The sequence below is a fragment of the Siniperca chuatsi genome, linkage group LG14 (genome assembly GCF_020085105.1).
Source record: "Siniperca chuatsi isolate FFG_IHB_CAS linkage group LG14, ASM2008510v1, whole genome shotgun sequence".
Classification (NCBI taxonomy): Eukaryota; Metazoa; Chordata; class Actinopteri; order Centrarchiformes; family Sinipercidae; genus Siniperca; species Siniperca chuatsi.
In genome coordinates this window covers 5025001-5037607 of record NC_058055.1, presented here as the reverse complement: position 1 = coordinate 5037607, position 12607 = coordinate 5025001, and the positions used below count along the sequence as shown (strand labels likewise).

Below are 12607 nucleotides of genomic sequence, written 5' to 3'. Positions count from 1 at the left end.
TTATATTAAGTGCAAACTTATTATTTGTTATTCATTCCACGACAGAATGGAACAATGAGTTTTGCCCTGTATATATTGTTGAATCGTCAGCATACATACAACCTTTTGCATTGTCTAGGATTAATGGTAGATCATTTGTAAAAAAAATAGTACATAGTAATGGTCCTGGATATGTTCCTTGAGATATCCCGCAACTAGTAGATTTTACACTTGAAAATCCATCCATTTGCTCTATATATTACTCTACAGGAATTTATTATGTATTGGCATTGCAATCTCATTGCAATTTTTTTCAAAATGTTTTCATAAACAATGTTCTCATACATTTTTAGCAAAACTAGTAACTGCTGTTCTGACAACAGAATGTTGGTCTGACACAGCACAGTATGGTCTATAGTCATATGGAGGTATTAGGTAAAAGTTAAGAGTGCTATATACCTCGCCTTTGTATTGATGTACCACCTCTGCACATCATCAGTACCTTCACACTTTAAAAAAGCAATATTTGATGAGATTTGCAGCAGCCACTTTGTCCCGGTGAAGCGGAATGCTTAGATCCCTGCCTCTCTCTGTCTTATGGCCTGTAAGTAACCCTTCACTAAAACCTGGGAGTTGGTCTGTGTCAGGCTTCAGCTCCACTGCCCTATAAAAGAGAAAGCTGTCTTTGATCTCCACTCCTCTCCCAGGGTCAGCAAAGGGGAAAATGTGTAATACACACATTAATTGAATAATCTTTTGTTTTGAAAGGAAAGAAGCCATGAAATGCCTGAGCTCTCAAACCAGCCCTCCACCGTCCCCCTCCTTAATGGGAAGTGGAAGGGCCCAAAGATAGATGAGATGAAAGCATGGGCCCCCTAACCCTGAAGGTGTGTGTGTGTGTGTGCATGTGTGCGAGCGTGCGTGCGTGTATGTGTACACATGCATGGAAGTTTTTAAAGAAGTGGAGGTGGGAGTGTAACAGTTCTACAGTGGCCACACTCCTGTACAACAATGAGACCACAGGGACAGGACCAAAACTGTCCTGTACTGACTCAGAAGTCATCAGCTGAGAATCAAGAAACTGCCTTTCACATCACCTCGAGCAGCACTAAGTTTCAAAATATACACAGAGATCAGTCGTTTGCACTCATACAATATAGAGCTCTGCTACTAAGGTGGTAGATTTAGCAACACCTTAAAGGAATAGTTCAACATTGAGGGAAAATTGGTATTTTCTTCTTGCAGAGAGTTAGATGAGAAGATTGATAACACTCTTGTTTCTGTATAGTGAATAGGAAGCAGCCAGCAGCAGATTAGTGTGGCTTAGCAGAAGGACAGGAAGCATGGGAAACAATTAGCCTGACTCTGTCCAAAGGTAACATCAGCCCACCAGCACCTCTAAAGCTCACTAATTAACACCCGTAAAACCACAATGTGTCGTTTTTACATTTCGGTTCTTGTGCAAACGAGATTTAACATGTTAATTAGTGAGTTTTAGCTTTCAACTGTTCTTTCTTTGCATCACAGCATTCATCTCTTACAAAAACATTTTCATTTGTTTTTGCTATTAAGCTACTTTTAACCATCTTGCAACTCCTCAATACAGGACAGTACAGCACATTGTGATATTTAGACAAAAAAAAGACCATGATGAAAATAATGTCAAACTTGATTTCAAGGTAGAAATATATATGAAAAGTATACAAAAAATTAAGCAGAATTACAGTGGTTAAACTTGCCCTCCTCTCATCATAAAACCATGCATATTGCACCTTCAGCCTAACTTATAGCCTCCAGCGAGGATGAGGAGGTGTTTCACAGTGCCCTGTAATAAGGAGGCTATGCACTGATTTTTCTTCACACACTGTTGCACTATTTCCTTCCCATATCGGTTCCAGTCTTCCTTTCCCCATGGTTTGAAAAAGCCTAAATTCAGATACAATTTCCAGCGCTGGGACCCAGCTTATGAAATATGGATTTATAAAAAAGCTGTATGGCAGCTGCAGGTAATTATCCTATAGACTGTGTGAGAGAGGCTAACCTGCTTCCTCTATCCCTCCTTGCCACCTCTTTCTTCCTTCCTTCCACGCATCCAAACAGGGATGATGTGACGAAGGATATGACCGAGGGCACTGTTTCCAGAACAGATTTGGAAACGGTTCCTCCCTCCATGTAGAACTAATTCAGCATGCATCCAGTCTGCAGGGAGAGCCTTTCCCAAAGCGCCAAGACCCACACCATGGCGGGTTCATCTTGGACATTTTATACAGACCGGATGGAAAAAATGAGCATGTATGAATATAAAAGAGTGTACTACCAAGTATGTAATTTTTGTACAGTGGGCTATATGATGCTCATCTGACAAGCTGCTGATCATATCGTTATACATTTCCAAATAGTACTGTCTCAAAAACACATAACATGTCATAATATATACAGTCCAGCTCTGGTGAAAAATGGGCAGTATAGATTTTTTAAATCTTGCTGAAGGATAAGAAACAGTGGGAAAATGGTGAATCTATTACCAAGAGACAGACAGAGACAGTACCAGAAACCCATTCTTTGTAAACTGTACAGTCTGCTGAGATCAAAGCAAACGCGTTCATCATGCTCCCATTTGCCGCTCCACATCCGCTGAGGGCCTGGCAGAGGTTCACAGGGCCCTAATCCCACTCCGGTGCCTGGAAGAAGGGCTACGTACACGGGGGAAGGCAAGGTGTGGCAGAGCGCCTGGCCAGGCAGATTCAACACTGCAGCTGGAGGATGTGACCCTTCCCAAAGACCCCGTAGTGAGTGAAAAGTTAGTAAAACCACAGTAGTCCCCTTGTGTTACATGATGTACACAAAGGATTGCAATATTAAGACAGCTGCAGTCTCGTTAATGAAAGATAAAGGATATAATCTAAAATTTATATACCCAAAATAAGCATTTGCAAGGTAAGCTGCCTGACAGGTGGCCTATGGATTTACTATATTTATAATAATAGATGATGATTTTAGAAGGATAAATCAAGAATATGTCCTTTTTCCCTGTTCATTTGATATTCTGTAAAGGTATAGTGGTTCTCAAAACACCACTTCCTCCTTACCCTTTGGGGAAAATAATACCATTTCCATTCCATTTTGTTCCTCTTTAAACCAGTATTCTAACCCAACCACATGTTTACATTTAATTTTTTAAAGGAAGTTACTATAACATGATAGCTTTTTATTTTTGAAATTAAGCTTTAAAATCCTCTAAAATTCGAAACATGTCATAGATGTTATTAGAACGTCCAGTACATTTTTACCCCAGTAATGTTTTACAGCTGATTAGTTGTAGTAGTCTTTAGTAAGAATGACTGCCATAGCAGGATCTCACACATACATGTGTCCAGTTAACCTGATCTAACTGACCTAATGTGTCAAGTTTAAGTAACTTGGTACACTGGCAGTACACAGGAATAAACAATACTCCTACTGTTATTCACCACAGGGCCTATGTTTTCACATTAATGGTGTTTATTAATTACAAACTCAGTTAAGACTACTTTTGGGATGATACTATATGGTTTAGTCCTGACAGAGCTGACTGCTAATTAAACAAATTAAATAAATGAGCTCTAAATAAACAGTATTTGTCCAGTTCTCTAAAATGAGCTGGGATAGAGTTCCACTGTCGTGCAGCTGTAACAGAGAATGCAGAGAACCTTTTTCTCAGTGGGATAATACAGTCCCCTCATGCTACACCTCTTGTAAACTGATACGCAGTTGTTATTATGCTGACAAACTGTCTGAGCTGAGAAGGAGCCAAACCATGTATAATCTCATACATTATTGTAAATTAGTTGTATCAATCTTCTCATCAAACCCAGTGAAAAGGGGAATTTCTCAAAATGTCAAACTATTCCTTTAAGCTTATTCAGTTGTGTTTGTTGTTGTTGTTTGCATGAAAACTGTCAAAGCTATAGTAGATGAAATTTATATACATAATTTAGTTTGCAGACAAACAAAATTTTGACAAAGTAAAATGTTATGTGAAGAACTATCATAGAACAGTAGCAACACATAGAGTTTGAAATTGTGGTTAAAATAATTGTTTTAAACCATGCATTTATATTTGCATTTACTTTTCATATCAATGTTGTACTTTTGTTGTAAAAACAACAATATTAACTTTGTATTAGATGTAATATGTCAGATAATGCACCATTGAGCAGTGTGAGGGCGTTTATATTGTCAGCTTGTTGATCGTGTTGCACATGCTGTGCTGTTGTGCTTCCCTGTCTTCAAAGGCCAGACAGTCAATAAGTCCTGCCCTGTTAAAGCAAAAATAAAACATAGCTTCCACCATAGTGAATATCAAAATTAGTAATGTTTGCTTTTGCAGTTCCACAGGGATTTCCCTAAACCACATCAAACGACCAAATCTTATCTGCCGTTGTTTATTTTGGCCCAAAACTGTGGTTCCTTAGCAGAATTTGGATATGAACAGGGGCATGCGTGAAGCCTGTCGGGGGATTGGACAGTGGAATGGTCTGGTTTACTGAATTCCTGAGTCTGCCTGAAATATGCCAGGTTTGACATCAACAGTGGAAAGGAAGAGAGTAGGCAAAAAGCTTTAGAGGCGTGAAGGCTATTTCTGGCTCGGCATGTCAAGATTTCTGCTTGATGATTTAGGCAGAAGCCTCTTAGCAGCATTTACAGTGTGCAGTGAAGTTGTTGTCAGGGTAATGCAAGAGAGACTGGGGCCCAGTGAAACTTAAAGACTTACTGTAGGTGGGTAGCTTGGGCTACCAGTGGAGGAAACCTATCGCTACACAGCTGCGTATCATACATTAGGGATGAGCAACAGGCTTTTTTCCCATATGGTATTTTGAGCAGCTATCATGAATTCACTTTGCTTGTCATGAATGCCTTAGACGAAGTCCAAGCTGCACAGAAAGTTTGAAATCTGGGCCCTCTATTGTAAAGTCCCTTCTTTAATAATAATGTACATACAGGGGTAATTTCCTCAGATGGATCAACAGTATAGGTTATTTTAAATTTCGTCATTATTATTATTGATACATTTATTGTAGTTGGGGTAGTGGTATCAGTAGTAATTGAAAGCAACATTTCCCAAAGATCAAGCCATTGCAGCAGAAAGTTTAAAGCATTAAAGTAAATATACTTATGAGATGAGGAATGCTAAAGATGTGCCCAATAACATCATTACATGCACAATAACAACTTCTAGTGGGCCGCAGCATCTAACAGAACCGACATCAAGTAATGTATGTGTCATGACTCAGGGATGCCTGGCAACAAATCAAGAGTGAATAATGTCTCAACAGACCTCAGACGCAGTGAATATTTAAACCCAACTATGTTTTTATCAAAACTAAATGTCTACAGCCACACTAGCAGCACTGTGAGACTGTACTTCGGCACGGTGGTGCTTTGAGCTAAATCTTAACATTAGCATGCTAAAATGCTCACACTCGCAATGCTAACATGCTGATGCTAAACAGGTATAATGTTTACCATACCATCTTAGTTTAGTGTGTTTCTATGTACAGCTGAGGCTGATGTGTACATCATTAGTTTTGCAGATATTTAGTCATAAACCAGAGTATTGGACACATTTTAAACTTGTAAGTGATGATGGCGCTAGATGAAAAGTTAAGGGATCACCAAAGTCATAACAATTCATCCTGAGGGGGACATGAATGTGTGTAGCAAATTCCGTGGCAATGCATCCAATAGTCGTTGAGACATTTCACTTAAAACCACAAATGTTAACCTCACGGTGGTGCTCGAGAAAAATTCAGGTGACCAACAAAGTATTAGGATTCATCCTCTGGGGACCATGAATAATATAATGGCAATCTATCCAATAGTTTTTGAGATATTTCAGTCTGGACCAAAGTGGTGGACCGACCGACTGACAGACAGACAGACATTGCCATCCCTAGAATTTCATTTCACCTCTTTTCAAAAAGCAGTTTAACAACTATTTGTAAGAATGATTTATGCAAGGAGAAGGAAATTTTAGAACAGGAACCGAGTAAATGTTTATTGAAAATATGAAGATTCTCACGCAGTGCACCAAGAATGTCAACAAGAGACACAGTTAGCTCATGCAATGTAAGTGGAAGCGTTTTTCAGCAGTTCTGTCTTCCCAGCACCCTTAATCGGCACACATGCTCACAGTGGCCATACATGTGTAGCCTAATTACCCGCATTAAAACATGTCATCAGAATAACAGTTAAAATGTTTCAAGAAAAAATTTTATGACTGTCCAGAGGTTTGCTTGGCTGAAGTCCTCACTGACACACCCAGTCACACTGTGTCACAATTTGACACAAATAATAGAACAAATATAGACCTAACCTAGAAACCAAGTGGAACAAAATAATACGGTCCAAATACAAAATTTGTCATTATACAAATTTTATGCCAATGTCAAGAATACATTTGTTTGTGGCGAACATGGCCAGCTAAAATCAAATCAAAATGGATTATATCAGAGATCCAGCTGGAGGGAGGAATGGAAGGAACTGGCTGATGATTTTAAAAAAATAAATCAAAGCCATCTAATCAGCCGTTGCCCTAAGGATATCACTCAGTCAAGCTAAAAAAGGTAGTATTTACTTATTAGCTTGTTATAAATGATGCATGGAAACCTTAAACTTTTTGCTCAGTGCCAGTCGTCTCCGGTTTCCAAACCTGTATTGTGTTTCAAAGAGTCTGAACCACATTTTCCACTTACTGAAATGATAATTGACTTCTCATGACATCTGTCTTTATTCCTTTCTACCAAATCAGGTTTTGAATTTTTGGACTGGTTTCCAATGAGCCCATGGTGGTTTCATTTGGAAAGTCAGATAAGTGTTTGAGATGGCAAATCATTCAACTTCTCTCTGTTCATTCTTCATTCATTTGTCTTCCCAGAAAATGAGGTGTTAAAGAGCACATTGTTTCCATTTTGCCCGAAAATGCTTTTCTGCAGAATTAACCATGTGCTTATTAGGGGTGCAAGCTAAAGCCAGTTGTATTAAATGATGTGTTTTGATGGACATGCACTGCCAAGTAAAGCATAGTCCATCTCCTGTTCTGCCCACTTAATGGGAACACCCTCACAGGATCAGGTCATTACCCTATGCCTTTATTTTCTTGACCCTGACCTTGGTTGACCATCCAACATTTACATCTGCATGCCTCCAATTAGCTTAAATGTTAGCCATGAGGTACAGTATTTACCATAAGCGGTTACATACTGTACCTTCAGACTGTGAATGGTTCTCATTCACTATTATCACAGGCACTTTGAAGTTTGACAAGTTTCTCTTAAAACTAGACAGGCTTCTCCACTCTTCTCAGCAAGTGTCCTGTCTGTGAACCCTGCCAGGACCACCTCGGCAGGGTGCCTGCATGGCTCAAGGTCAGGGCCTTTTTACAAGCTGTCATGTGTTTAGTGGTGAAACTGTCCATCAGACAGCGAGCTAGCACACAATAAATGACTACGTCAACCAGTGCTCTCATCACTGATGTTGAAGTGCCACTGTTACAAAGAAGACTTCCTTGGTAAGTGCCAAGCGACAGGAGTAAATTTACATCTATTATGACTGCATGTCCAACTGAACAAGCAGAGATTTGTCCTCAACCCTTTAACCAACACATGTGAATCTCTAGAGAGCACAGGGAGGCCCTGCTTCACCTTTGACCCCAACAGTACAGTGCCTCAGCTCCTGAGATAGGGGAACGGTCATGTTAAGCAGACCTCTAAGTAGTCCGGTGATCTTGGCCTTGGCTATCGGAAAAGGCAGTGAGGCCCCCATTTAAGTAAATTTATGGCTCCAGTACTGGGGCGGGGTGGGGTGTCCCAGATCCGAGTCTGTTATCTGTTATAGAGGAAAATGTCTGACATACTTGGGTGGATGCCTGCTGTGGGCTTCCAGTCAGCAGAACGTGAGTGTAGTCTCACAGGCTCATGGATCAGGAGAAAGGAGTTGGGTGCGTTGGGTGGAGGGGTGCTAAAGAGATCAATGGAAAACCAGGTCCAACTAGAGACTGGTTGTCTCATTCAACCCCTCAGGACATCCCAGTCTCGTATGTTGGCTGTAGAGATGGTTGCTTACTGTAATCAACCAAATACATTATCTCAAATTTGTTACCGTGCATAGGAGTAGTTTTATTGTCATTGCTTGTATTTATAACCTTGCTCATTTTGTGTCTTTTTCTTTCTCTTTGTTCATACAGTGACCGACACCATGTCTCCAGCTCCATCCCAGTGCCGACCAAGTCCCAGCTTGGTGTGTCTGCTGCCTCGGATATAGGCTACACCTGCCACACCAGCTCCCCAGACCGAGGCCTGAGGAAAAGGGCAAGCTCGGAGGCCGATAAGCTTAAGTACAAGCCAACTCCTCCTCCCAGCTACAACACAGCCATGGGTGAAGAGCAGCCCCCAGTTGGCCTGGCACTGCCCTCGCCTTCACCCAAACACCTGTCCTCCTCCCTTGATGCTGGCATGGCCTCGCTTAACCTGGCCAAGACTACGGAGGCCAAAGAGGAGGGAGAGCAGAAAGAAGAGAACGAGGAGGGTGGGGAGACAGCAGTGGAGGTAGAGAGATGCAGAAGCATTGAGAAAGAGATTGAAGTAGATAAAGAAGAAGAGACTGAAGAGCAACTACCCAGTAGCACAGCTGCACTCAACTCTTCTACAGTGCAGGACACTGGTGAGGAAACAGTGGCAACTAGTCAGCACACAGGTGCCATGAACGGCTCTTTGGTACCAGGACAAGCGCCTGTTAGCTTGGTCCCAGAGCTGCGCTGCTCTGTGGAACAAGCTGAGGAGATCATGGGCACGGAGGCCACCGGTTTAGGCCTGGGGTTGGGGTTAGGGCTAGCAGATGAGGCCCGGCTGGAAGACTACCGCTGCATCCCTGTGGACCACGCAGTAGCTGTGGAGTGTGATGAACAGGTGCTAGGCGAGCTGGACGTCGCTGGCTTTGAGGAGTTCTCCAGGCGCATCTATGCACTAAATGAGAACATGTCCAGCTTCCGCAGACCACGCAAGAACTCTGATAAGTGAGGCAGCGGACCTAAGGAGAGAGCGAGGCATGAAAAAACTTGCACAGGGGGTTTGGACAAATACAAGGCAGGGACATGAACTGAGAGGACAAGGGTGGGGTCCCCACTCCGTTATCGCAGCATCAAAAATCATAGGAGCTATTCTGGAATAACGACCACTTTGCACTTATTGTAAACATTTCCATAGTAATCTTTTAAATGAAATGCAGTTAAAAGGGCAAGTATTGGGACAGTAAGCTTAACTTTTATTTTTGATGCCAGCATTAATATATTTTTGAACATTTGATGGAACAATGAACCATATTTCACATTTTTATTCACAAAATAATTTGGCCTCAGCATTAACAATCGCCTTCTATGAATTAGTGTCAGTTATTGTTATTCTTCTAAACTTCATTATCGTCTCTAAACTGCATTTAAGATTTACATCCACACCCAGATTGCAGCCTCAGTACATCAGGGTAGAAAAATGTTTCGATACAGCAGCTCCAAATCATTTTCCTTATCACTGTACCTCAACTTTCACCATAACAAGTATAACAAATAACACGTTTTTGGGGACATTTTATCAATTATAGAATTATTAACATGAACAACAGACACACACAGAGAATGGTTGCAACTGGAAGTTTTATCAAAGTGAATCATCTCGTATCACGCTGTCCCGGTACTTACACCTTTGACTGTACAAGCAAATGTTTAAACTTCCCGAGCCTTCATTCAGGGTGCAGTGGGTTTGTGCAGGAGGAGAACATGATGTGCATGTGTGTGTGTCGGGGCTTCACATTAGCATGCAACCACAGTCACACAATCACAGTTAGGTTTCAAGTAATCCCACCAATGACCTTTGAACACGGCAGGAATTTGCTACCACAAAATGAGGAGGGAGCAGCCCAATCAGAGACTCCTAACTGTGACACACGGCATCTTCTCCCCTTGGACAGCTCAAGCTACCTGTCAGTCTCCACACAGAGTCGAGTTTCTCCGTCAGGTCTTAAGATGAGGATCACAAGAGTGGCAGGTTGGCGCTTACAGCACATGGCAGGGATACGGTGCAATTGTTTTTCTGTCCACCTCCATGTCCTCTTTTTTTCTTTTCTTTTTTCAATTTTAATGTACCAACCCCATAACCCCATCAATGTTAACATCAATGTTAATGTTACGTCCACTGATTCTCATATTCAGTAGACCAAAAATTTTATTCTGTGTCTGTGTTCTGTTGGAATGTCTCACTCAGGCTCTACTGTAAGTGTTAATAGCAATCCCATTGTCTGTGATTTTGTCTCGTGTCTCCATGTTCTGAATGCTTTCTTGCACTGGTATTCAATTATTGCATTATTTATGTCAATTGTGTGTGCTTTGTTTTAAAGGAAATCAATATTTAGTTTGTTTTTCCCCACTCACTTGGGATGTCACTCATTAATATTGTCAAATGTTAGACTGATATCTTGACCAGTGTCTGGGTCCTGATGTGGACAGCTGCTTTGCATTGGCCTCCGTGACAAAGATGGACTCTCCACCAGCAGCCCACTTTGTGTTTCTGATCTAGTACTGTGGTGCTGACTGTTGAGAAGTATTGTATTTAAGACTAAAAGATGAACCATGTTAGATCATTTCCATAAACTGCGATACAGTAAGTGACCATGTACATATACTTTTGTATGGAGGGCTTTTTTTGTTATTAAAGACTTGCAGTCCAATGGCATGGATGTATGTAGCCCCCTTTAAGAGTGGTCTGCCTACATTTGTATTGGTGTGGGTGCACTCAAGTTTGACTGGGGTCTCTAAACTTAAATCACATTATAATGTTTCATACATTATAATTTATGAAACGTAGGATATGATGGTTTCAAAATGTTACAAAAATGGACAAAATTACAATATCTCCTGGAAACAGTTAAATTAAGAGTCTACAGCCATGCTAGCAGCTCTGTGAGGCAGTGCTTTGAGCTAAATGCTAATTGTCAATGTGAACATGTTAGCATGCTCACCTTGACAATGCTAAGAATTTATAATGTTCACCATCATTCACAAGCGCCTGTTAGCCTGGTACCAGAGCTGCGCTGCTCTGTGGAACAAGCTGAGCAGATCATGGGCATGGAGGCCACCGGTTTAGGCCTGGGGTTGGGGTTCAGGCTAGCAAATGAGGCCCGGCTGGAAGACTACCGCTGCATCCCTGTGGACTGTGCAGTAGCTGCTTCTCAACAACCAATAGAGTGAAACATTTCACTCAAAACCACAAATTTTAACCTCATGGGAGCACTAGAGGAAAAGTTAGGTGATCACCGAACTTATTTGGATACATCCTCTGGGCAGCATGGATACCTGTACCATATATCATGGAAATCCATCCAACAGTTGAGATATTTCAGTCTGGACTGGTAGTGGTCCACCTACCAATAGATATCCATAGAGCTTCACCACTACCAAGCCTAAAAATCATTAAAGATTCATTAAAGAACATCAGAATGGAAGACTACTCAGAGAAGAAAACAATAAAGATATATTTTTAATGTTATAAAAGAGTAATCAGATTTTCCTCTTTCCAGGATATTCTAGAAATAATTTCTTTGCCAAATATTCTAAATAACTGCTGAGTGTGTAGGTACCTAATGACCATTTAGACCATAATACAAATCAACAGCAGGTATGACCACAGGTTACCTATCAGAAGTCATGAACTAAATGTGGCCTGTCTTTTAAGCTGTATTTGTATAATTTAATGATAGAAGTAATTAAATACCACCTGTGCAAACCCACATAGGTGTTTTCAGTTATTCTGATTAGACCTTTGCTCAGGTTGAAGTTGGGTAGAGGTGTGTTTGAGAACTATGTGCAGTCACCAACCTCCATGTTATTTTCATATGGCTGTTTCTCAATCGATTATTCATTTGATTCACAAACTGTTAGAAAACAGTGATGTGAAATGTCTTAAAGCCCATTGAAATGTCATCACATTGCTTGTTGTCTCTGATCAACACTCTAAAACCTTAAGATATCCAATTTACTATCATATAAGACAAAGAGAAGTAGAAAATCAAAAAGCTGAAACTATGGAATCATTGGAATGTTTGCTTACAAATGAATTAAATAATTATCAAAATAGTTGCACAGAAGACATGTTCAGTTGTCATAGCAGGAAAAGCACAGGTTGTAACGACCAACATTAACAATTGATCTGTTCCATGTAGGTGTCACACAATACAAGAGCCCCGATATGAAAACCATCCTCGTGAGGGAACATTTCTGCTCCGTGTGCACAAATATGGTCCCACGTGCATGGGGCTGTAATGAGCGCAAGCTCTACACGCTCACAACTGCTCAACATTTGCTCGTCAAGTTGACTTTGGAGATGGAATCCACAGTGGCTGATATTTCCGCTCCTTTGATTGGTGACTTTGAATACTGACCATGACCTTTGATTGGGTGTTTGGTTTGATCACAGTGTGCAAACTATACCATGACGAGGGGCCGCTTTTGCGGGCTGTGACTCTTATTGCAAAGAAACACATTCATAGCTGCAAGCATGTAGACCTATACTTACTTTGTGTCATCATAATAATCAACCACATC

General features: G+C 41.0%; 1 protein-coding gene across 1 annotated transcript in view; it reads left to right on the top strand.

Annotated features, from left to right (window-relative positions):
* The window catches only part of uvrag (UV radiation resistance associated gene), an 88972-nt gene extending 78210 nt beyond the window's left edge, over positions 1–10762 (top strand). Inside the window, exon 15 of the mRNA XM_044222646.1 lies at positions 8204–10762. Within this exon, the coding sequence (XP_044078581.1) occupies positions 8204–9035 (832 nt within the window). The 3' untranslated portion in view covers positions 9036–10762. The remainder of the gene's footprint in view (positions 1–8203) is intronic.
* The last annotated feature ends 1845 nt before the right edge of the window (positions 10763–12607 follow it).